At 39.5% G+C, this 27,756-nt stretch overlaps 1 protein-coding gene across 5 annotated transcripts in view; it reads right to left on the bottom strand.

Moving 5' to 3' along the window:
* The window catches only part of ctnnd2a (catenin (cadherin-associated protein), delta 2a), a 222,725-nt gene that overhangs the window by 19,304 nt on the left and 175,665 nt on the right, over window positions 1-27,756 (bottom strand). For all 5 annotated transcript variants that reach the window (XM_067486635.1, XM_067486633.1, XM_067486632.1 and 2 more), the window contains exons 16-19: window positions 19,312-19,429; window positions 16,910-17,092; window positions 13,305-13,478; window positions 10,964-11,114 (exon numbers count right to left, since the gene is read on the bottom strand). In XM_067486635.1, the coding sequence (XP_067342736.1) occupies window positions 10,964-11,114; window positions 13,305-13,478; window positions 16,910-17,092; window positions 19,312-19,429 (626 nt within the window). The remainder of the gene's footprint in view (window positions 1-10,963; window positions 11,115-13,304; window positions 13,479-16,909; window positions 17,093-19,311; window positions 19,430-27,756) is intronic.

The following is a 27,756-nucleotide window of genomic DNA, read 5'->3' as shown; positions in this document are numbered from 1 at the left end:
AGCCTTTAAGTAATAAATCTAATATTGCCCTTAAACTACTTTTTAAAGCAAATGTCTTCTACAACTAGTGAGTGGTTTGGATAAGTCCATAAAGCTTTAGTTTGAAAGGGCACACTGCAAATCTTAACATGCACACACACTAATGCAGACATGCTGAGAATCCAATTAAAGGGGCAAATCATGGTATTTCGGGGAATGGGCTGGCATATGATGTAAAAAAAAGTAGAATTCAAAGAATGGGTTGTTGAGATCAAAGACACGCAGAGAGGGAGTAATTAAGAAGCGCAGGAGATGATGTCTGATAGGAGACCCATAAACTCAGCTAGTGAGAGGGTGGAGCAGGTGGAAGCAATAACATCTGGAGTGAAGGGGGGTTTAAGACAAAGTGGTGTGATGGGTTTCAAGGAGGGTGTAAAGTTGAGGCCAAAACCAACTGAGCTCTCTCACACACACTAAGGTCCTTACTGACTTAAAACAAATCATAAATTAATACTGGCCTTTAAATCTAATGTCATTCAGGGCACATGGGTAAAATGAGCAGAAAACAGATGACTTCTTTTCTGCAGCTTTCTGAATCAACTATTCTATATCTCAGAATTTCCCATCAAAGTAAAAACATATGAAAAAGACATATTGGGATTTGCGCAAATATGTGAGAAGTAGAAGAATGGAGGACAGAACAGGGTTGAGGAGATGAGAGGAAGGAAGCGATTGTGCTGACTGAGGTGGTCTGCGCTGATGCATCAAACATGAGCAGTAGTCAAAGGGTGAGAAGTGCCTTGAACATCATAAAACCTGTCAGTTTTACTTGAGCTCTTGGGAAGAAAACCACAGGTCATGTTTCCGGTAAAGAACCATCAGTTCGAATGATTGTTGAATAATGAACCATGCTTGAAATATGGTTCATTTCTGACAAAGTCCACTCATCAGAACCACTGGGATGAGCCCTGTAACTCCCCTGCAAGATACTGTGTAAGGCGCACTTCAATCAACTGAGCACATCCATGTGAATGACTCAGTCCACCTTCTCTGTGACATTTGTTGCTGGAACGACAAAGCATTTAAAACAGTGAAAGCCTGTTTCTGTGTGTATACAAAACTGAAGAGCTGCTCAGTGTGACTCACTGTCTCCTTCTGATTTTTGCAAATGCAAGTCCTCCACAGAAGTGCTGGATTAGATAAAACAGATGAAAACAGGAAGTGCTACTCTAAGTGTTAAATCCTCTGTCATATCATCTTCAAGTGGACCATTACATCCTCTCTGGCAGTGGGGAAAACTGAGGCCAAAATACTCAATTTGCAATAAACTCAAAATGCTTTTGGATTTCACTGACAGTTTTTATTTCACTTGTTGTGGAATAATGTTTCTGAACAACTCGTTTTCGCAGCAACAGTACAAACCTACAAAATCCCTATCTAACTGCCGCTTTGCATCAGATGTCTAATCTTCTGCAGCCCATAGTGCTACTTTGAATTTATTTAGTCCTAGTGAAAAATAAAAGCGAGAAGAAAACATCCTTGTGGGGTACAGATTTTTCCCCCCCTGTACTTGTGGAGCATTCAAATAAGCTTAAAATCTTTGCTGCCTATTTCCCTTCTCTTTTTCATTCGCACACAAAAAGCCCCAATTCTACATAATGCTGAATGTTTTTTTTTTCCCAAACTGGTCCATCACTGTGATATTCAAAGAGCTTTTACCATCTCATGGTAAATCCCTTCCTAATATTACCTTTAATGAGTATAAGTGATCTGGGCTCAGAACAGCAAAGCTGCAAATAATAAAATCAGGTGACACCATAAACCTCCATAAAGTAAGAGACCACAGACTTATTATATGTTATTGTACAGGCAGATATGCAGACCCATGCATGCACAATCAAAGACACACACACACACACACACAAACCCAGTTGCTGAGTTGTGAGGTAATTGGACACTTTTTATTTCATGCTGGCAGGCTGAACAGAGGTTAAACGGTCATTGTCTTTTGGCTGCGAGGACAAAGATACACAGCATCCTAAGAGAAAGACTAATTTTTCTGATGGGCTTTAAATGAGACTGACTCATTACCCCACTAATTTACTAGCTGAAGACTGACTGATTCATTAGCTGACAACTTGCTTTATTAATGATTTTAACTAACTTCTGAGTGACTGACTGAATTATTTACCATCTAACTGCCAGATAATTTACTGCTTCAGTGACTGACAGTTTTATTGATCGACTGACAAATTTTTCAACTGACTGACTGTAGACAATTAGATAATAAAAAGAGAACAGCATATAGTTACATATCTGTGTGTGTGTGTGTGTGTGTGAGTGAGTGTGCATGCGTGCACAGGTGTGTGTCTGTGTATCGGTATCAGTCTCTGCTACGTCACACTCATCCCACAGTGGCTGACTGCAGAACGGAGAAGATGATATGGAATAAGAGAGAGGAACAGAGGTTGAAAGAGGAAGAAGGGGGAGAAGCTGTCAACAATCACCTTGACATCACAAATGTTAAGACATGTGTACACCAGTACACCTCTAACCTGAACATACAGTACATGTTGCTCATTATCCAGGTTTCTGTTGTGGGGATGTTTTTGTGTATTTGCTTTGTTTTTTGGGTTTTCTCCAAAGACATTTATTTTGATATAAGATGCTGTTTTTATTTTTTCAAAACACCTGAGTTTTTCCTTTTGTCCTCAACCTAACAATATCATTCTTGTCTCCATGAGATTGAGCTGCACTTTTTAAACATCTTACAGCTGTCACAGCATGCCCTGGTGATCATCACTATGTCTCCGCCCCGATCTCCCTCTGTCTCCCAGGGACTTACTTGCTATTTTAGTTGATGCTATGAATTTTAGTTGCTACTTTGTGGTTGCTTTTGTTGCCGTCTTTTTCCCTTATAGTTTCAGCCGCCCTCAGTTCCCCCATTATCCCCGTCCTCTCACCTGTTTCAGCTCCCTCATATATTCATACAAATAAAAGGGAGTTTCTGCACGTTCCTACTGTCAATGCAAATTTAACACAAGATAAAATTATTGAAGTGCTTATTACACTGATTGACATTATTTGTTAAAATACTGTATTACTTATTACTAAATATACATTTTGTCTCTCTGAAGCTTTATGCATTCAGCTGACAAATAATTTTATAAAATAATATGACAAACGTATTCAATTCCCATACTGTAGTATACATGCAGTTGCAGGAACTTGTAACAAGCAACAGTCAAGTAAACTTATATAGAGACGCACAGTAATATGTAGTCAGAAATCAGAGAGTTGAAGGTCATATAAAGATTGTTTTTAGTTATGCAGTCCTTTGAAGTTCTACTGGATCAACAGCTCAACATGCTAGAGTGCAGTCTCCCCTCTCCTTACATCCACCTTCTCTGTCGCTGAAATGTGAGCTGCACCTGGAACATGTCCTCGAGGAGAGAAACAAGCCCTGTGCTGATCACTGCACAGTCTAATAAACCTGTATTACACAACTCTTCCAATATAGCCATCTTCACCTGGGAGGCAGAGATGGTAATGCATTCCTGTGCCGCATTCCCTCATGTGCCGCTAACTCCCACTGAGCAGGGCGTGCTTCATCAGGGCCATAATGGCTGATTCGATTTAAAGAGATCCAATTACCCTCAACAATGGAGTGATTTGATTGTTTACTGACGGAGAAAGGAGAGTGTTACTGAAGTTAAATTGGAGGTAATTGTCTCAGGGAGATGTGGGGAAAGATGAAAAGGCTTGATTGGTTGTGGCGTCCGACTGTCTGAGAATAAAGGATGGTTAATACCATGTTATCAGTGACTGGGCCGGGGTCCCTAAGGTGGAATGCTATACAGCTACTACCATCAAAAGCTTGAGGCGATAATGTTTCCAAACTCCTTTTGGGTAATATGAGCACATGGTGCAAGGGAAATTTACCTTCTAAATAAAAGACAACATTGGGCAGTTTAGGCCACAGCTATGAAATCAGTTTAAAGGCAGGAACAGGCATGTTCATGTTTATAGTCAATGTGTTTGATTTCTAAATGGATAAAATTGTCTCTAAAACAATCTGATTAAAAAGGTAAATTCATATTAAAATGTTGTTGATTGGACATCAGCTTGAATACGATTATGGAGGTTTATGCTATATAATATGCTGCTAATAATATATTCATTGACAAAATTAGTGTCAGTGCATTTGTTCTGTTTGACTCCCAGGGGGGATTTAATTAGCAGTACATCCCATCATCATCAGGGGGCGCCAGATTCAAAGCAGCTGGGTTTCTATTCCGTGGGAATTTTGTGGGAAGTAGACAACATTACCTAGATATATTCTCACACATCTATATTGTCTTAGAGGGAGGAGACATGCACATGTTATTGACACCATTTGTACTGATTTGCCCCTTAACATAACCTAAATCTTAACAAATAAAATAAAAGAACAGCAGTGTTCAGCATTATGGGCTCAGTTGGAAAGCAGCCACACCATAAAGGAAACATAATTAATTCGTGTAAAGACACACACATGCATGCAAGCACATGCTTCAGCCACCAGCTGCCAACATCTCAACTATAAGGCCGGAATAGATATGAAAAACCTCCAAACACAGCCTGACTCTCCACTGCAATGTGAGGCATATTCCTTTCAATTGTGAATAAACAAATACAAATTAAATGCAGAGCCAGATGAAACAAAGGAAGCTTAAAGAGATCAATAATAGAGGTAAACTGGAAAGTGGCGTTCTATTGCTTCGTCGTTAAAATATTCTGCCTTCCTGTGTTTGGTGGTTTTCAAACCAGTTAAATCTCAGCCTCAGTGTTTCGCTTTGATGTCTGCGGGTAACGGCATAAAGGAGGAGGATGAAGGGGAGGGTGAAAGAGAGAGAGACAGAGAGGGGCAGAGTGAAAGATGAAGGAAAAGGAGGAAAGGTGGGGAGGTGTCTCTTCCCCCTGTGAGGACCCAGTGGCTTCATTAAAGACATTTTACTGCCACGAAGATGATGCTGTAGATCCACATGCACAAACACGCTGTAATGATGCACACACACTGACAGAAAATACAGGGAACAATTTCAATGATGATCAGCAGGATTCTTGATAGAGACGTTCTCTTGAATAAATACGCAAGAGCACAACGTTGCATGTGTCATCTAACAATTAGCTGTTACTCCTTTTGAAAAAAATAAAATAAATAAAATACAGAGGAGAAGGAAATATTTTTGTGCACCTCCCAAAATCACCTGAACAAGATAATCCCAAAGGGACAGCTGTAAGGCCAAACATATTTCACTGTATGACAGCACTTTCCTTCCCTCTCTCTTCTTCTCTTTATTATTTCTCTGTCTGACATGCTCCTGGCCTGTCACAGCGGAGCAGAAGACGAAGACTGCCAGAGAGAACAAAGTGTGCCGATAAAAGATATGGCAGACCCATGGCCACGAGAGATTCATCCTGAAGACAACACAGAAACTACATCAAGTACCACAGGAACAGGGACGGAGCAGAGTGTGGCAGCTTAGCGTGTGTCAGTGGACACGGCCATGCTGTCTCTCGGCCCACTGGCCTTTTCAAAGTTGCACATTTTGTCCACAGAGGTGTCTGATGACAGCAAGGATCGCAAAATATACAAGAGTTGACTATGATGAGGAAAACATAAAATGGACACTCTCTCGTGAAAAATAGCTAAAACAAATATTTGTTTTGGTTTTGGGATGAGCACATAATGCACTTGACCCCTGTTTAATTACATCTTGCAGTGTGCTACAGTGTGTGTGTCTATTTGAGCTCGTGAATGTGAGAATAAAACACTTAGATCAAAGGCTTGAAACCAGTGAGTTTTCTACACCTTATTTGCATCTGTGTATAACAGTTGCTGACCTCTAATGAGCAACACACTTTTATGTGTACAGACACACACACACTCACACAAACACACACACACTCACACACTCCCACTCCCACACATGCAATCATGGATTAGCTACATCCCTGTGGCGCGCTACTTCGGTTTCCACAGTAACACTCCCCACAGCACTGATGTCATCAATGCGAGACACAAAGATTATGAGCTCATGTCTGAAACGCCACGGGAAAGAGACAAAGAGGGAGGTATGTGATCGTTGGATGAGAAAAAGAACGAAATTAGCAGAATGAAATAGTAAAAAAAAAAAACAAGGTGGGGGCAACACTGAACAGAAAAAAAGAGGAGGGTGGGAGGGGAGGGTCAAGAAAGAAAAAAAAAATGTCAGTGGAGTTTCACATGAAGACATCATTATTCATCACACCAGGAAAAAGCAATCATCAGTTTGTTACTCCAGAGTTAACTAAAGTTGGGGTGTTTTTGGCAACCAGGGAGAAGTTTGTCATCAATATTCTAAGGGTGTTTCCATTTGATGTGATTTAAATAGAACTGAGCAGCTTCTACAACTATCCCACATGAGAACAAACTGATAAAATTTGGGCGTGCAGAAAAACAAACACCCAGTGATTCACATGAAAGAGGTGGTCTTTCAAGTAGACCACGGAGGGCTCTGTTTGATCTTGGAGGTCATTTACTGGAGTCCAAATGCAGGAAGGTAGCCAGCAAATCAGATATTTAGAAGCTGACTGGTTCGATTTTCTTAAGGTCTGCATCAAGGTAGATCCTATTCTAGGAAGCGTCTTGAAGATTTAAGCACATCATACACATATCACTGTTAAAAAACAGAATTAAACTTTAAGCTACTTAAATAACCTAAACCTACTTTTTATTTGAAAGTATTTCTCATCTGTTTGAAAGGTGCAAGTAGGAAAAAAGTTTTACATTAACAGTCCAAATTTTTACACATACTGTGTTTATGCGAGTTCACACTAGAACGGATGTCTGGAATTTAAATTAAACCCTTGCTGCAGATTGAAGAAACTCAATTAGATTTAGAATTCGGAACAAGTGACGGTACAACAAGCGATTAAATTAATTCATTCAATGACTTCAATTAATACAGATTTTCATTTTTTTCATTAAACACCCTCTTTGGCAAGCGCAGCATGTGTTTATGGCAACCTTTTGGAAACGGTTGCTACGTTTGAAAAAAATAAATAAAAAATACAGCGTCTCTTTGCTTTTTGGCATTCAAGTGCTGTTCCCAAATCATGTGTGTCAAATTACCATCTGTAAGTAAATGGGGTAGAATTGCACTGACAGACAGTGTAGCAGTGAATGGGACTCATTTATTGCTACACAGGCATACAGTACATTATGCAAATCAAAAACTATGAAGGAGGTGAAATCAGGAGACAAAAAAAAAAGTTGACAGTTTCTCAGCGACATCAATATGGCACTAAATCACATTACTGACAGATTGGAATACAAGAACAGATAGAATATGTGCTTTGGTCTTTCACTGTCACTGCTCTCTTTCCTTTTTCTTGTTTCATCTTCTAACCCTCTATATTCAGTCTCCCTAGCTTGACTTGGCTCCTCCGCTCTTTTCATCTATCCTTCTCTAGCCCAGTGCCCGTCTTGCTCCTTCCCTCCTGCCTTGTCTCACTTCTATCCAATCATACATTGCTTTCCAGTGGTTTTGACACTCTGAGGTTACTGTGTGCAAAAGATGATCCTCATCTCCGTTCAGGCTGCTGAGTTCTCATGCAAACTACCATTCCCCCACGGTGACGTTGCCAAACGTACCGGCACTAACAGCTTATGACACACTATCACACGAGTTTTAGGAGATGAAGATTTGGTTTTTGCTTTTCAGAAAGAGGTGATTTTCTCAAGATTAGCCGTGCAAAATGATACTATAATTAGGTGGAACTTTGATCTTACAAAGACCGACAAACTGCTCCGTGAAATCACTTTGTCACTTTGGGTTAAACTGTTGTTTTAAAGAAGCGCCTGGTGTAAAGAAAGATGTGTTTGACTCAGAGGTTAGACTCATTGTGGTGAATAAAGCTTGCAAACATGGGACAAATGGCTGGGGCCTGCCTCTACCACTTTTCTGTCGACACATATCATTTCACACCTTGCCAAGAGCAAAGGCTTATCCCTGACTGATGCCTCTCACTTTTATTCTGCTTCTCTGTTTTCTTTCTGCATCTCTGAGACTTTGTCTCATTTTTGACTCATTTGCCATTCGACCATCTCATCAGTCTGGAAATGAAGCTGACTGAAGAGATTTTGAGGAGGAATTGATCATTTATTCCATAGACATATGTACATCCATGCTATAATACCTAAATAATCTCTGTTAGCATCTTTTATATTGAACACATGAAATCACCAGAAGGTTGCTGATAAAGACTCGTTAATCTTCTGTTGCTAGTCTGTTAAACCAGCACAACATAGTTTATAAGAAACTATTTCAGGCCAAAGGATACAGTAAAATGACCTGAGTGGCTGATGAAGAAAAGCAACACCAATCAACAACTGCATTCCTGAGCACATTACATGTTCTCCCCGTGCTCATGTGGGCCGACAGTCCTGTGACTCTAAATTGTTCATAAGTGTGAATCTGATTGTCTGTCTGCTCATGTCTCTTTGTGTCGGCCCTGAGATAGACTGGAGACCCGTGTAGGGTGTACCCTGCCTCTCGCCCATGACCCTGAACAGGGTCAGGGGTTACAGATAATGGATGAATGGATGGTTTCTTCCAGGGGTTGTGGATTTGAACTTGGGGTCTGCTAATACTGTTAACTAATCATTTCTCAAGATTGCAGTTTTCTTGTCCAAATTTATCTAAAAGTCTGCCAATACATCTCTTATTATACGATAGCTGAGATCATCATAGAAGGGAAAATAATGATCTGCAACTTTTGTAATACTGTGTCTATTGTATTGCTAATTTCCTTTTGTTTCCTTGTTTCTGTCTTGTTTTCTGTCTTTTGAGTCTTTATAAAACAACACTTGCAGAGTTAATCACACACAGGACCTAAAACCATGTTATCCTGCACCTGAATAAGTCAAGCGTGTATTGAAATGAAAATGCCAAACAAATTTGAATTGATTTTCCTTGCAAATTTGCAAGTAATTACATTATTCAATCAGCCCATGTGTTTTGCTTATCTCTCTAAGAAGCATATGTTCATTACAGTGTCTACCTCTCTTTCCAAAATGCTCCTGTTTATCTTTCTGTGTATTGTAAACTAATGGCCATAAAAGACTAAAAGTAAAAATGGACCAATTAAAGCTAACATTTCAATCAATTATAGAACATTTTAATGATTTCCTCAGGAAAAACATGCACTGTCTCATTTTAAAAGGTCAAATGGAAGAATTTGCATCAGTATATGGACTGTTAAGTTTATTCATATGCAACATTTATTTTGATGATGAAACAGCTAATTAAAAGTCAGACTTAATATAGTGGTAGCTGAAGAATTTTGAACTTAGAATCCTAAAATACTCTTTATTAACCATTAATGTAATGGTGGCTCGGGGAACACCAACATACCATCCAACAACAACAAAGTCATTAATCTCCAAGTTTGTTTAAATTAATTTGTTGAGTTTACCACATATGCTGTAAACTTTTACAATGAGTCTGCTTATATTTAATTTAATCCAAGATACTATTTAGCAACAGTTTATGTACTGTTACGCTAATATGTTGTTTGCTATTTCTCATATTACTGTTATTATTACTGAAAGTGGAGAACCACACAAAAGACTGGATGCACAAGTCCTTTTAAATTTGTCTGTGTTTCTGATATACCCAATGGCACATTCACTTATGCTAATCTGCTGCTGGGTGCCAGCCAGACTATCACAGAACGGGTGAGTTGAACTTTGCTGGCAGCATTCCTTGCTTTTTTTTGGTACAATGCTCTGGTAAAACCCAGAGCAGCTCCAGAGGCTCCTTGTCTGAGACCGAGGGGAGCTGGGTTGCTATAGAAACCACTGAGCCCCACCACGGAGCCGAGATAAGCGGAGATACCAGAGAGGGTGATCTCACACACACAAAAACATACAATCATATCAGAATCATATCAGTATTATATCTGTGTTTATAGGCTATGTGCCGGAAGACACAGCCACAGAGAAAGAGGGCACATCACCACATAAACCCATTTGTAGCATATGAAGAAACAGAGACACACACACACACAAACACACACACACACACTATATGTATGTCTGTGTCAGGTTAACTAATGATACCTAATCCCTATATGTGTAAATGCTGCCAGTCACTGACACTGAGGCTCACTCATTACCACAGTGGGCTTTTCAAAGCTCCACGCAAGCTTTTGATCTGATCATCCCTGCTATAATATCTCACTCCCACTCTCCTTCTCCCCTATGCAGAGAACGGCAGCAGTGCACATAAAGCCTCCTAGTTTGTGACTACCAACTATCAAACTCAAGCAGTAATACAAAGTAATGGGTCAAAATCACACATCAGACCCACGGCTCTCCACATACTGTAGGTAACAAACCAACCAAGCAGGGTGAACTATTAAACTACAGGCAGAGGTGAATACAGACTACAGGGCACTGCTGTTATATCACTTGAAACGAGGTTCTTGACTTGCATCCTCTAAATGAAATCAACACGACGGGAACAGACCACGGTACAATGACTATGACAGTAAGCAGATGAAAACTCTTTACAAACAAAAAACAGAGATCGTATCTGAACAACACAACACATCTAAATTCATTGAAGTTGATAGAGATAAAAATGCCTGTGATCCAAAGGGAAATGGAGCACATTAGGTCTAATACATCAGATATTTATGTATAAATTCATATGTAGAATCTTATATCTTATCATTTATTGGTAAATGCAAGCTTAGTGAAAAGAGGAAGGTCATTGCTAGAATGAGTGGAAACTTCTAGGTAGGGGTTATATTTTTAAGACGAGAGCTACCTCCAGTTTACTGCTAAATACTCTAGATGAAGGCTACGCTGGATGGATGGAAAGATCACACAGCTGTTTCACCGCCGTTTATCGTCTTTTTAAAAAAAAACCAAAACGTCTTTATTTGTACTTACCAATGAGCTCTTTGTTCCTGATGTCCAGAGCCATATTTCTGAGGGCGGTGGCCACGGCACACACCACCTTGTCATTGTCTATCCTCAGTAATTCCACCAGGATTGGAAGGCCCTTCTCTTTACGGACAGCAGCCCGGATGTACACTGACCACTGACAGGTGGAAAGCAGGGAACAGATAGTTAAATAGGGCTATGACTACAATTAAAGGTCTATACTCAAGATATAAGTTAAAGAACAGCAATTTGTTTTATTTTTACAGTCTACTTTTATTCATCCCTTCTAATGGCCATGGTAACACTGGAGATATGAGGCATCCTCTTCAGACAGCAATTGCTGTATGTTTGTGTCCACAGAACATAAAAAAAGACAGGGCATTGAAACAACACCGGCACCATCCCCATTGATCGCTAGTGATACAATGCTTGTTTGTCTCCTCTTGCTATGCAGATAAACCTGATTTTTTTTTTTTTTTTTTTAACTGTCATGATGCTAAAGCTTTTAAGAAGGTGTACTGAGGAAATGAAAACAGACAAAGCAAAACTGGTCGAGGTCAAGTGGGAGATGCTGTATTCAGGGATAATGTGAGAGTGGCTGAGGCATTACACTGACTCACACGTGATATACTGTGAAAGGGAGAATTATTTGACCAGGGAGAAGAGTTCAGAGCTTGGAGACCACTCTAGCCTCCCTCAAAGACTATCAAGGTAGGCTTAAATGGAACACTTGACCCTAAACGTCTCAAAGAGTGCTGCCTTATGGGTCGACTTTCAAAGACTGCAGAGGTGCTAAACAGCACCCGAGTAAGAATATCAGTAAGTGAAGTGTGAGGCTGAAAGTTTTTGACAAATGAAAAATTTACAGTCCCATCACAAGAAAACTTAGGCCTGTGTTAAGGTTAAAACATAGTATAATTTTCTTAGAAAGCAAATATGGGCAAACTATGGTTCGTACAATCACTTTAGAAAATAATTCAGTGTCGGAGGAAAACGATTATGTGTCTAAGCCGAGAGCTCAGCGAGCAGAGTGTAGAGAGTGCCAGCAGTGTGCCAACATCAGTTCTTTAGAAAGCGTTAGCAGGGCTATTCTCAAAGCCAGGTCAGGAAGCTTGCATACAAGAAAAACAATAAAACCCAAATACACACTAGTGGAAAAAGTGATTTCCCAAAGACCACCTGCCCCCCACCCTTTCTTGCGTCTCCCTTGCCTTGCAGTGCAGCCCCCTCTTTCCTCATCCAAGCCTTCACCGAAGCCTTCATAAGATACACACACCTCCCACACACATCAACATGACGTCCCTCTCAGCCAGTGTGGTTGCTCATCTCTTTTACGAGTTTACGTTCTCATACACAGCAAAGGTTAAAGCCTTTGACTGAGATTTTATTTGACCACATAAAGATTTCCATCTACATTAATAACCAGCAAAGTTTAGGGCTGCATTATGATTTTAAGTTCATTCCAAGGTGACACCTTTCACCATTATACACACCTCCCTCAAGGCTAAAGCTGCCCTTACCGGTATGACTGTATACAACAATAAGTCTCCATATTACCACATGCACTCAACTATTATTACCCTCAAGGTGCTTCAGTCAGTCAGCTGCAGTTGAAAACTGGCTCTACTCCCTGCTGTTTTTAGGATTAACATTCTTAAAGTAATTGTTGCACATAGTTGTCTGCTATCCAACATTTTAAAAAGGATTTTGGCTAAAACCTTATTAATTCAGCAGGATGCTGGTGTTTTTCATTTGCTAATTCTTTAGAAGACAGAAGATTTAGAAGATTCTTTAGAAGCTCTCATGTTCTGTACTAAATTCACTTTTGTGATCGGACAGAATCTACTCAGAAACAGTCCTTGGCTTTGAGAGTTCCTAAAAAGGAACTAATCATTGCATAAGTTGACTCTCTCTCTCTCTCTCTCTCTCTCTCTCTATATATATATATATATATATATATATATATATATATAGTAGCACAGTACACTAGAATGCATACATTTAAGTACACATACCCACTTTGTCTTATTGCCTCTTGTAAAATGTGAATATTTTTTTGTTTTTATCTGCACAAGATAAAAGTGTGTTTTTACATTCACTGTATTAATAAAGTAAGGACAAACTAAAGATGAGCCCTTTCCTATCACAATAATGGACACTGAAATGCATATATATGTAATTTTTACATTTGCTGTTTCAGTGTTTACCTGATGCTCTCTTCAAATATAAGAACAAAGAGTACAAGTGCAGGACTATCAAGCTATACACTCAACAGTAAAACACCAGCATGAATTCTAAAACTAATAAAAACCTTTTCTTCGGGAAATGCTTTAAATCTAGCTGTTACCTTCCAGCTGCCTGCAGCCAGGTTCTGCAGAGCCCCGGCTGCTCCCTCCAGGGTGTCGGGATTCGAGCATTCAGACAGGAGCGTGAGGTAGGGCTTGACGATGGTGGGGTGCCACAGCATCTGAACCCCCTTTGGGGGCTCCGCCATGTCTGGGAAGGGGCCAACACCGTCCCACTATGAGAAAGAGGATATTTTTTTAAAAATAGTTTTTATTCAAGATTTGAGCGATCGCTGTAAGCTCCTTTCCACTAATGACATTTTCTCCTTTTCATTTCACTTATGTACTTAACATCTGACACCAGGCCAAACAGCAGTGTTTGACTGGCTTCTCTGTAATGTCACTGCGTCCTGGAGTACACACGATTTTCAGGGAGTGTTCAGCTAACACACCTCAGCAGAAACACTGCTCATTTAGTTTCCCTACTCTTCCTGTTTGCTTTTGGCATTTGATCTGATATAATACATGATCCATACCTGTAACATTCACGAAAGAAAGAGCTGTGCGTGAGGACACAGTAAACTGTTATAAGTGCATGCATGCTTGTCTGAAGGCAAACAACGTCTCCGTACACCGTGACCTATTATAAAAGTCAAAGAGACACTTTGCAAATCACTCCCTGTCAAGCTGTTGTGTAGGAGAAAATGGAGAAGGAGGAGACAGATGATAAAGGGCAAAAGATGGAACAAGATGCATGTGAAAAAAGAGACTATAAGAGAATGTTTCACTCCTACTTTTGCTTTTTGAGGAATGAACCCAAAGCTCCACACCCCTATCCTCGCTTTACCTACATCCTCCTCCTCTATTCCACTACAGTGGAGTCCCTTGATGTTTGAACCTCTTTGTAGAGTGACATGCCCACACCTTTTTCACATGAGCTTGTACCCACGACTGCTTTTCTCTCCTCTTTTTTAAATATTTTCCCCCTCTTTCGTCTGCTGCTTGTCATTTATATCTTGTCCTGCTTTTCTCTCCTGTTGATTCTTTCTCTCTACCTTTCTTCATTTATCATTCCCTTTCTTTCCTTGCTCAACTCTCTGGCTGTTTTCTTATTCTATTTCCATCCTTCACTTTTCAGTTCTCAGTTTTTCTTCTTCCCAATCGACCTTCTCAGTTTCGCTCTACTGCTTCCCCTCCTCCTTGTCTTGTCTCAAGGTAAACTATGCAAGTCTGTATCTTGAGAGAGGTGCAGTTCAGTGCGTATGCATGTGTGCATGTTTTTATCTATACATAGATTGTCTGATCATAATATCAAAGCCTGCTTATAGTTTGAAGTGTGTTGAGGCAGTTCAACACAAGGCATCTACTCTTTCACAGTGGAGAACTTTCTCTTGTGTGGAATCATCCTGCATACTAAATATGAATGCATAATGTTCATTTACACATACAAGTTTTGCATCTAACATTCTCTAAATATTAGTTATATCAAACATTTTCAAGTGTATTAACTTTATCAGTTCAAAATGCATATAGAGGAGATTGTTTTATTTTCTGTTTATGCATAGTTAAAAAGTGTATTGTAAAACCTGCCAAATTTGGAAAAAGTTGCACTGTGAAACACTGGCCACATGTCCAGGTTGTAACTTGGTCCATAAATAGGTATTTAAATTCAAAAAGTAATTGACGAGATCAAGAATGAAAAACTTCGCTCTTTGTATGCATCAACCAAGGCCTCGGGTGAACAAATAAACAACCTCCAAAAAGTCTATGTTACACAGACAAAAACACCACATTATCCAAATTACAGTAACTCACCTAGAGTCCAGATGGTTTGTCACTACGTTTAACATCATAGTCATAGTCTGTGGTCTGTCTAGATTGAGATACATGGGTTTTAATTCCATAACATGTTGACTAAAGCCCTGCTTAACTAGAATCCGTTGTCCTGGAAATGTCACATGCCAAAGCAAAGCTGTCTTCTTGCAGTAATTGTGCTCTCTATCCCATTAAACCAGACAATTTGTTAAGGTAAAAAGAAGATACCATCAGTAGTGTCACATCCAACTGTGATTTAACACTTGTTTAGTTACTTGTAGGCACATACTGTGAAAATAGTTCAAATGAGCTCTGTACAGTGGTAGACATAGAAGCCAAATACATTTTTTTTTATGTTAGCCCCTGCCTCTGAGGAACTCTGGAGTTTCCCTGGTGTTACCCATTTTTCAAGTGAAACCACTATATACTGTGCCATCTTTGCTGTACTGTAGTTCTTAGGGTGCCTGTGAAATGTGAGGCTTCGGGTTTAAAATACACTTCAAAAACACTTGCACTTGTGCTGTTTTCTAAGGTTTCATTAGTGGCTTCAAGAGTTTTGTGTGTATGTGTGCGTTGGCGTGTGTGCATTCCAGTAGTCAGGGTCCTGTGCTGCTTCCTGTCTGAACCTTTAATAAATTATTAAGGAGGCTACATTACAGTCTGACTGCCAAGTTTCCCCCCTCTCTCTCTGTCTTTGCTCCTATCCTTCACTTTCACTCTCTGCACCTGTGTGTCACTCACTGCAGTAACTACCATCTCTTATTCTCATATATGTGCCAGTATACCCCTGGATTCTGTCTTGTTTCTAGCCCTCTGCATCCAGCTTAAACCAAACTAAATTAAACTCATATACAGCTACAGGTTTGGTTATTTTTTAATTTAATTTCTCTCGTCTTTCCCTTTTCATTATTACTGTGCCAATGGTCTGCATCCATGCGTATCATGTGTTGGGGGTAAATACACATGCCCTGGTGGGAGGTGGCAAAGAGAGAGTTTAGTCAAAGCCTCGCCTGAGTCTAGAGAACCAAAAATATACACTCAGTTGGCAGTTTATTAACTACGCCTAGCTCAAACTATTGCAGTCAATAACAGCTGCAATAAATCCTCCCTCATCAAGGTTATAATGTTAACGTTTGTTGAAATGGATGATTAGCAGTGTGATTAGTTATTGCTTTTGCTGCTGCTGACCCATACTGCACTAGGAGTTTCTGTTATTTAGATTACCCCCATTGACATCAGTGGGGTGGACAAAATAACAAGAAGCACCATGTACCATTTCAGGTTAATTTGTTTGGGTCTTACACATGCAGCTACAGGCTGTGTTCATGTCTTGTTTTCAGGCTCAAAGACAAATATTATCTCTTCTCCTATTTTACGAGTTCCACAATCTGTTTTTGACTTGAAAACACAAAGTGTTTTCCATGACGAGAAATCCCCCTCTATATTAGCAGCCTGAAAAAAGAACACAAGAGTAGACAGCAGGGCAGAGGGGAAAATAAAGTAAAAACTGAGACTGATGCAGCTTTTATAACATAGATTGAATTACATAAAATGTTTTTAAAATGACAAAACTATGAGCCGATACCTAAAAGAAGGCGATGCTTTTCAGCTCAGTTTTCAGAATACTGCGGTATCTGTTCCTTTCAGCTGTGACATCTCGGTTTTCCATTATTTACCACAAATGTCCCTGTTGAATGCAATGCTGCCTCAAGTGATCACACTGCCTCCGCTGTCATCAAACTACCGCATTAGGGAATCTCTTTTAGAAAAATAGTGTTTTCAAAAAGTTTAATAAATGGGCGTCTTTCTTACATTTAGTACACAGGTTTTTCTCACTGTAATACTTTCTCACCTGGTCAGCTCCCTTCTTTTTCTTCTTCTTCTTGCCCCAGCAGCCTGAACTCTCTCCGTCACGACCGTTGGCATCACAAAGCAAGCCATCCAGCTCCTCCAATCCCCCCTGCTGGCCATGGGACGTCTCAGCAGCCAAGCGGTATGACAGGTTCCTCAGGATGCAAACACAGTTCTCCACAGTCTGGAGATAAAGTGAGATGGGAAAGATGAGAGAGATGAAGTGAGGTAGGAGCAAGATAGGGTGGTGAAATGAAAAAAGGGGGATATAAATGGATAAAACAGGGAAGCCGAGGCAGGAGATTTGTGTTTGATGCCGTTTAATGAAACATCTCACTTGAAAACACAGCCCAAACTCAAAGTCAAAGCAAGCTAATAAAAAAACGCCCACTCTCACGCTTCTACACTATCAGCCTTCCACCTCCACCCACATGCCAGACAGATGGAGAGAGTGAGAGACAGAGAGAGGAAAAATGAAAACAGAAAGATAATCTCTTAGGTAGCTAGCTTGTATGTTTGGTTAGTTTGGACTTTGAAATGAGATTAGAAAACACTCAGACGAATGAAGAAAAATGACGAGCCTAATATATTGTATCACACCCCATTAAACACAAAGTTTAGAGGCGAACCCAGCAGTCAGGAAATGTGAGTGTGGCTGAATGTCTGCAAACGAATTTTCCCAGTGCACGTTGTGTATTCTTAAGTGTGTCTTTACACCCAGTGTTTGTATTGTGTGCAAATCTGTGTGTAGGTGTGTACATGTGCGTTTTTTTGTGCGTGTGTTTAGCATCACTGGATGGAGGAGTCATCAGAGTGGAAATTAACAAAGACGAATCATCAATCTTCTCTCTGTCTGACCGTTGCTATACACAAAAACAACTAAGGAGTGTAATTGAACAGCCTCAAGAGATGCAACAAACAAAACAAAGTCTCAATCCAGCGAGCTGCACTCATGTCTGAAATTCTATTCACATACTATTATGGAATCTTGCAGGAGAAGTTACATTTTATTTACCATCTCTTTTGACATTTTGTATTTCCCTCTAATATTTCATGTTTATTCACTACCTTGTTCTTTCCAGCTGCAAAGTCCAGGGAATAAAAATTGATTTTGGTTTAAAAATAGATTATGTGGTAATTCTTGTCTCCACAGGAAGGTCAGAGATCACAGAAAAAGACTGGGAAGGGATTTGCTATCTGAAAACTTGTACGGACCTACAAAACAAACCAATAAAAGACCACAGTCATTTGTCTCTATGAACTTGTCTTACATTCTACATTTTCAGCATTATATTGGTTGCATATGTACAATTAAGAGCATAGTCAATTAGGTCTTGCACCATCATTTTAAATGATCGGGTTTTAGCTGTGTGATATTACACCAAAACATCAAATAGGTAAATAATAGTGGATTGTGTTTAAAGGGACAATCTGCAATAAAACGCCACATTATATTTAGTGAACATTCTTCCGATCTTGTCCATTTCTCTGACAGCTATAGAGGAATTTCACAAAGACTGTCTCTACGATTGTGAAGGATACTTAGAAAGATGGTGAGGGGAATTTCTGCAGTGTATGGGCCACATGACCTGGTAGATATTCCATTTGTGTTCAGACAGTATGAAGAGGACGTACTCTGGTCAAAGCAGGTGAGAAGAGAAACATACAGAATACAAAATGAGTCCAAGACTAACGTGCATCACCACAGTGATCACTTTCCAATCAGTCTTTGTTACTGTGGTGACAGAAGTCTGGTGACTGGAGTCTTTGGAGAGGGGTGGGCGGTTAAAGAATGATTAAGGACAGTCATTTACAAAAAGTGGGAGACCGGCAGACCTTGAGAAGTCAGCCACCCACAAAACTGTTTATGTAGTATTGACTGGCCCGCTGTGTCATGAGCACACATACACGCTAAACACGTCCTGACACAGAAAAACACAATGCAAACATGAACCCACTCAACTTTGATTCCTGGCAGAGCTACATTGACAGCAAGAAGTGCTGAAACAGGTTTTGGATTCGAGAGCTTTCATTTGCCGTTATTGAACCATGATGATGAACTGAATGCTCCTTGACAAGTTAAGTTTTCCTTGTTGGCACTGAGAAGACGCTCAGCCATTGTTGTTTTTTTATCACCTCCCGGGCACTTAAAGATTTGTCCGCTTTGTTTACATGAGAACGAATGAGAAACTTTCTCATTTACACTTCCAGCCGGGCTTCCTTCTTCCTGTAGGAAAAATTCCTGTTTAACTAGTCATTTCTTATTGTAAATTTTAGCAGCAAGCAGAGCGGAAAGAAAAAGACAAATAGGTGCATAAAGAAATTTATGCAGGCAGCCATGCACATAAATGTACATGTACATAAAAACAAGCTAAACAAATTCAAAGGTACACACACACACACCTTGCTGTCGATCTCATTGCTGCCCAGAGCAGTCTGGATGACATAGAGCAGAGCATCTGTCAGGCCGTCACACTCCCTCATTCTTCGTCTTGCCTCCTCACCTGCAGAGCTTACATTCCTGCAACACACACACACAACACACACACACAACACACACACACACACACAAACAAACAAACAATCATGGTCTTGGTGTTTGTGATTGGGCCTGTCTAAGTATTTGTCTGTGTGTTTGCTAAATAGAATCAGAAAAGAAAGAGAGCTGATGAGAGAAGATAGGATGGATGAAAGAAATCTGGTAATGAGCGGCAGGGAGAAAAAGAGGCAATGAAGGTGGGAAAACGAGAGAGAAAGACTGAGTAAGAAACAGATACTGGGGAACCTGGCAGCTCTCCCTCAACTAAACAATTGAAAAGGGAGCATTAAAATTCTGGATACATCTCAATCCATGCCCCGAAGGCTCACTTCAATTTAAAGCACTTGACTTGAGTCCAAAAAATAGAATAGGGGATAAAAAAAAGCACTTTATTCAAACAGTTGGTGCCTGAACTTCATAGCCAAATCTCACACCAATGCTGTTTTGATAATTTGACAATATTGTTCCATTTATAGAAAGCAGCTTTGCCAATATAATGCACAGAATCAATTAATAGAATTCGAATTGAACAGGAGATCCAGGTGGGCGGTGTTTGGTTGGATTTGTCTGTTTGACACTGACTCATTTGCCTGAGTCAATAAAATAGAAATTAAACTAAGCTGTGTAGCATGAGGTAGATCGAATATTGCACCTCCCCTACACAGTACAAATTCAGTCTATACTAAGCACATTGACCACCACTCTAATTTATACTCTCTAATATAAATAAATGAATGAACACTCATAATGAATTAGGTTGTACAATCATGCACCCAAATGCATTGCAGTTTTCCTATAAGAAGACATAATATAATTGATAACTTATGTCATTTTGAAATACATTGCGCTTTTTGTCATTTTTCTAGCACTATAGAAACAAAATAACAAGCAAGTTTGTACTAAGAACAGAGTCAAACTTGACACAGCTTTCTTTCCTGGAAGTTCTCGAAGTTCACTTTCCAAAGACAGCTTCAAAACTTCCCTCAGTCAACTGGCTCCTCAAACGTAGCAAAAACAGCATTCAATGAAATATAAAAACCAGCGAGTATAAACTGTGTGGATAGTCTTTAGGGAGACATAACAAGCATTGTGTGGTATATATGTGAGCCTGCCTATGCAACTACTCACAACTACTAACAACTACTCGGTATTTCTCCTCAGCATCAGCAGGATCAGTTCTTGGCAATTCATTTCAATAGTGATAATGGTGGTAGACAGGGATGTCCTCTTAAATTGTTATATTACACAATATTGCCACTATTAGGATAATGATAGCTGTAGAGTGGGAGTGTGTAGAGGTTTTAAGGTTATTTATGACATCCTCAGGTGACCACAGTGCAGGGCTACAACTGTTGTGAAGCATTACCATGAACAGCTGATAATGATTTTCTTACTACTATCTCAGTATGAATGTCTGTGCTGCATTTGACTAAAACTGAATCCGTTCAATGTATTAGCCTGAACCCACTAATTGGATTTCCACACACAAGTGGTTTCATGTGAGTAATTCGTAAAAATGTGTCCAGGGAGAAATGCAAGACAATAACACACTAATCAATGTTTGCAATACATCAAAATCATTGCACCATTACATTATGTTTTTACAGCTATGTACATGTTTTTGTTTACTGGTTCTTACATACTGAACCTTTATTTGTGGTTATACTACGATGAACTTCTATTATGCTTCCTTACTCCTGAGTGGATGTGATTATAGACGGCTATAGACAGATTATAGACAGCTAGCTAAACAAAGAGCAAGAAATCATCAAGTATTAACAATACACTTATGGATGTTTTATAGAAGTTACAACATATTTTATTCGAAATTAAAGCTGAAATGTAATATAAACCCCACAAAAAAAACAGATGAGACAGACAGTAGACGTGTGAATGGAGAGGCCATGTAAAAACATGAATGAAAAAGTTCATCCATCACAATGGGATAATAAAGAAATCACAGCTGTTTCACTAGTCTATGAGATTAGATCAATCATTTATTGTACTGATGAGAAGGAGAGAAAAAAAGACAGAGAGGGGAAGACACAAGAACTCAATTAAAACTTTACGTTCATGGCTCCCTGCTTCCAAGAAAAGGTCAAGTCATTTTTACTCGCTTTGAATGCTAATAGGAAAACAAGCGCATGATGGAAAACCTATGGGTTGGTGAGAAGGAGAGGGTAGGAGTGGGGGGTTATTTACTTCTTTAACGCTTAGTCTGAGTATTTTGACTTATGCTGAGATTTCCATCACATTTTTAAAAAAAATCTGATGCCTTATCGTGGGTGGAGGCAAGGGAACCTGGCTATGCAAAATAACCATTTTAGTGAGAGAGCGTTGACAAACTGGGAGTGTTCGCCTGCGTTAATGTGCTGTTTACAGTCAAGTCAGAGTGAGCTCCTGAAAGGGCGGTTGCTTCTTTTATGTACAGTTAGTGTGATCAATCCTGTGGCCGTTTGGTAAAATGAGGTCAGTTCCACTGATGGACCAACATTAGCCCCTGTTTCTTTACTGTAAATCTTCTCCTCTGACACCGATTACATAGACACAGCTAAAGCCCACATTACTTTTTATCTTACCCGTCTGGGGCTAAAGATAGAACACTATGGGCCAGTTTTAGACCTTTCTAAAGAAGATTTTTCTTCCCAGTATATTAGCTATAATAAAGCATTTTGTAGTAAATATAGTTATGGTGTAACTACTGTGTACTTTAAATTAAAGCGCTTATTTGTTTTACCTACTGTATAACAAAAGGTAAAAAAGCTCTTTTTTAGCAAATTGAGCAAATTAAAAGCAATCATGCTTTTATTTCTATTGCCTTTAATTTTATTTAATGAAAAACCAATTCAGGTAGGTGTGGGTTAGTACTGCTGCCTCTTTTCTCAAAAATTAATATATCTAAACCCCTTTGTTACTTGTTTTTGTTGGTAGATACAACAAATGAGGGCTGTAAATTAAAGTGGAGCCTCTCACCCTCTTCTTATCTGTGTTTACAGCATAGATACACTGTAAGTATTCACAATTTTAATAAGTACCTCTTAACTACAAAATACTTTCACTGTAAGTTTCTTTAGTATTCTTATCTTGTTACCCTGTTATTCCCCAAAGTTTGCTTATTGGTATCAAGTAACAACAAATATGCATCCATCCAGGTACTGTGGAGATACACCGGTTTTACTACACAGTAGTAACGGCACAGAGTAAGCTTGGTGTACTTACCCTGTAAGTCAGAGGCTGTAATCTAAAGTGTCTAATACAAACGCTGTAATCTAAAGTTTTTCCAAGACTGGAAAATATTAAGTGTTGGACACAACTGCTAAATAAATAGTTTTACTTCAGGCACAGGGGTTATTAATGCACAATTCTTCATGCCTTATATATAGTGCCCAAATTGTATTCAAAACACAACAAAAATAACAGAAATGAAAAGTCTGCAAAATGCCACAATGATCATAGTAAGGTGGAAAAAACATTTAGGGAATAAAGGATGGTGCATTAGAGAAGAGTTGGGCGACATGTTCTTCATTTTTATATGCATGCATGAGAAATAAATTAGTTGGTGAAATTTGACATGTCCACAAGAAAAGTGCTTTTTCAGACTGGAAAGGATCAAAACAGTCCTATAATAATCCTGTTAGCAGTGCATCAATCTATTCAGGTGTGATGTATGTCATGTGCTGACAACAAATTCGAGAACTTTGTCTTTCTACAGCTTGTTACTATGACAGTGAGATACTGACATGTCAAGAAAATTCCTATGAAACCTTTAAAATGCTGAGCAATCAAAATGATCTGTATAGGATGAAGGATTAGGGTAAAGTTGTGGTTGTACTACTATACAGTATGTTGTGTCCATTGGCTGCCTGTTATGCACTTTTTAATGGCTTCTGTAAGTCTAGACAAAGAGCTCTGGAAAGGCCTGTGCACTGTTGTCTCATGGGCTGGAGATGAACATTGCCATGTCTGTGTTTGTGAACATTCTTGTGTTTATATCTGTGGGCGTGAGTGTGGCCTGTGCACATGTGCTTGTTAGTCTAGTGGTTCTGTAATGAAGCATGAAATATTGTGCGTTTTTGCAGCACGCCTTTCCTTCTGTGCTACTTACAGACAAACAAAGTGAGGCCAAGATTTCTTATGCAGGAAATAGCCGGCTAAGCTCTTTTCTTGGTGTAAGGTCTCCTCGGGTATTTTCACATCTTCCTGTGTTGAATCATGTAATATTGAGATAATATTAGCTTGTTTGTAAGAGTCACTTTCCTTATGATCTGTGTATATGGGTATCATTCAGAAAGAGACCAGCGATCAGCTGGCAAGTTTCATAAGAAGATGAAGGATGAGTATGCGAGGTGTGTGTGTATGTTTGTGTGTGTGTGTGTGTGTGTGTGTGTGAATGCTGAACAAATGCTGGGACAGCAACATGCTGTTTTTATATTACCTGTGTGTCTGAGTGATGGTGTCTGTAAACGACTTTAAGTTTAACGTGTAATCTCAACTATTTAATGAGTCCATTACACGCTTATACTTATCACCTATCTGATGTCACTCCTCATTAATTACGTCAAACTCATTACCCTGCATCGTTAAATAATTACCAAAACGGCACAGAACTTGATTAAGCATCCTATTGTGAAAGGGATTCTGTTGGTATTTTAGCTGCAGTTAAAAAAAAAGGAAATAGCCATTGGTGCAAGTGCTAAAAAGCAAACTGACTTCACCCTAGAATGGGGTGAAAAATACATTGTCTACTAGTCCAGTAATGGTAATGTTTGCCATTAAATGGTAATATTCAGTAATTTCCCATCTTCCTGAAGTGCGATAAACAGCATTTGGCTTATTCTCGTGGGAAATTTGGGAAGGAAACACGGAGAGAGGTGTGGCAGTGCTGTGGCAGGAGCCTACTTTCAAGGAAACAAATTAAAAACAAATTAAAATATTTATTGGAGTGCTGCTGGGCCATCAGCATTAAAAGTACTGAAACACACAAATGTGTCTTTTTTGAAAAACAGGGGAACAACAAAATAAGGGCACGAATGGACCACAAAAGCATGGCTCAAATCGATGTACTAATAAAAAACACATGAAAGATATATGATAGGTTACAAACATAAAACAGGTCTCAGGTAGCTTTGGTTAATACAGAAACTGCGTCATGGATATACTGTTTATAAGATTTAGGACATGTGGCGAGTTAGATTTTTATAGCAAACGACTAAAGTATGGACTTTTCTTAGGAGTGCCACTGTAGCTTAGTGTTTAAGATGCTGACTGGGAATCCCAGCATCTTAAGTTCAGCAGTGGCTTTGGATTTTTGTTGCCATTTTCTCTTTCGTTGTTTCCAGTTTCCTCTCTACTGTTGCTGCCAAAATGATAAAACAAAGCAAAAAAATAACACTTTAACGCATCATCATATATAGAAGCTGTTGAGAACAAATACAACTTTCTCTTACCCTGCTCCTCTTTATCTATCTAATTAACTTAGGTTGCATCCTTAATTAGTCCTCTAATCTTAAAAGAATCACAGTCATTGTCCCAGTCAAACATCATATCTGAAAATCTCTAACCTGTGACCTTTCTACTTAATGTAATCTCACACGCAAAGAAGTAAGTTTCAATGTTATCATATAAAATATCAGTAGAAACATTCTTAAGGCTGTTGTGACTTACTGCATATACAGTACAATGGTAGCATCCACACATCCACACGCTACTAACAAGCGTCGTGGTATCTGCAGGAGCTGCCATGGCAATTTTTCAGGCACAACAGAGCTGAAAATTGTATTCACTAATTAAATTGGTTAAAAGATGCTAGATGGGGCAGAGTACATCTTTTCATATGAGAACATCCTTAGTGTATCCTTAGTGCACCTCTGGAAGTTATCTAATAATTGCAAGTAAATCACACGTTAGCCACTTTCAGCAGTTTCAGTTGCTTGAAGAGTCATGCAGCATGCACAGGGAAGATGTGAACATGAGTGAGTCTTGGACAGATGGCTCTCTAATGTTGCTCAAGAAACAAATGACCACTGAGTGGCCAAAGCCACCAAGCAGCTGGTGTGTGGTGGCTCTGCACAAGTGTCTGATGATGTTTGTATGAGTGTGTTTGTGTGTGAGAGAGGGGCAGCGTCAGCAGAGGGTCATCACCAGATGGCACACACATGCCTACCAACCAATTGTTATCAATAAACTAAATATGGAAACAAGCTCATTCGTGACTATGCGCTACTTCTTCATTTACTTAATAACTCACTCTGTTGCTTGTCCACATCTGTGGGTATCTGAAAAGAAGCAAACTGGATGTGAGAGTGTGTGAGTCTGATAAGTACAGAAACACAAACAGTGTGGAGGCAGCAGGTAGCTTTCTCTCTCTGGCTGTAAACCAACAACCTGCAGAGAAGTAAACAGCCCTTGAATGGAGGATATGGAAACCCCTCTGCAGGAGACTTTGTGTCTGGCCTGATAACACTGTCTGTGTGTGTGTGTGTGGGTGTGTGTGTGTGTGTGAGAGTACTGTAGTTTGAATAGAAAGCGACCCTTGCAGCCCAACACCTGATTAAACAACATACTGTATGTTTCCACCAGCATGATTAGCTGCTTGGCCCACATTTAATACGAGCACACATGAACATAAACACACAAACACATACTGAACATGGAAACACACACATTGGCCACAAGCTGGCACACAGCCATGATGAAAACACCTTATGCCCTGACAGCAGGTCATTCCCATTATCATATGCATCTGGCTGTGCCCCATGCTGGCAGTGATGCCTGAGACTGATTTACTTTAATGACTTTGCTTTTTAAATGGGAACACGTAAACATTCAAACGTGTACAATTGCAGGACACAAACATAACACCCAGACTCACACAAACTTGGCTCCTCATTCATATGTACTGCATATGAAAACAGTACAAGTTGCATTTGCTTCCTGTTTCGCTCAAACACACTTTGTTTGCTTCTAGCGTTCAATCCGACTGAACATAGACCAGCAAGTTCTGTAACTACATGATGAAATGATATATGCAGCACAGAAAGATGCTGTTTGATGCTGTCTCCTGCACCCCACACATGCTGTACACTGTCTCCTCCTGCTTTTGGCTACACCATGAAAGTAGTTTTCTCCAGGTGGATTTTTGGTATCTGCATCTCTAGACAGAAATTTTGAAGACTGTACATGCCCGTTTGCAAGCTTACATGTTGAACAGGCAGACACACAAAAGTGTACACAAAAGCATATAAACCTTCTCAGAGACACACAGCACGCCGCAAAGGGATAATGAGAGAGGTGAGAGGTCTGAAATTGAGCTAGGACCTGAACATTGTGGCCTGGTGTCACTTTAACCCTGCAGAGCAGATAGTGAGATAGAAAGCCGCCCTGGAGAGCAGTGGGAAAACCTTCATTACTCTCTGTGTCTTAGCTCTCTTCTTTGAGCTCTTGTTAGTGTCTCTTTGTCATTGTTCACCACTGCCACATTCTCTCACTGCTTCTAAACTGTAAGCCTTCTTCTTCTCTCCTCTTCTGTCCTTCTTCTTACAGTAACACGTTTTTGCAATTTGGTGTTTAACTTCAGTTTGGAGCTGCGTATTGACAGCATAATTTGTCTTCTCCTGCATCTTCAAAAATACACACACACTAGTGCTAACTTAAAAAAAATACACACGCACTAAAATAGTCTTATAAACACCTTAGGTAGTTAAGAAATTAAATTGGCAAAACTGTCAAATGTCCACCAGCACACTGATAATTTGGTCTTAATTACAGTGGCAATACTCCAACTAAGACTCATCTCAGGAAAAAAGAAAAAAAAAACAAAAAAAACTAAAAAACAAAAAAAACTAAGATTCCACAGTGGAATATTTATTGCAAATGCAAAGCCATTAGTGGACTGAATTAGATTTGTACTGGTGTTTGTGATATTGAGTTACTGTGTATAATCATCTTGTCCTGTATTACAGGCCCCTGTGGCAGTTCCTGTGCTGTTCTATTAAGAATGCTGACAACAAAACCCGGAGAGGTTTATAACAACAACAGAAACTACCCTGCATTTTACCTTCCGAATACTTATTTATGCTATATTGCATTTATTGTGTGCAGACACGGCACATTGCAGAGGTGACAGTCCTGAGTTGAAACGTACTGAGACTGGGATTACAGTGAGGTGTTCTATTTCAGCACCATCTCTATAGATTCTAATTAGTTAAGCTTCCTTACAAAAAACATGCAAAAAGAAACTAAAACAGCATAGCCTACACAATCAATCCACATTTCAGATGCATGAAACATTAAAACAGAAATGGTTGCTT

Source organism: Channa argus, chromosome 19 (assembly GCF_033026475.1).
Source record: "Channa argus isolate prfri chromosome 19, Channa argus male v1.0, whole genome shotgun sequence".
Classification (NCBI taxonomy): domain Eukaryota; kingdom Metazoa; phylum Chordata; class Actinopteri; order Anabantiformes; family Channidae; genus Channa; species Channa argus.
This window is presented reverse-complemented; position numbering and strand designations above follow the sequence as displayed.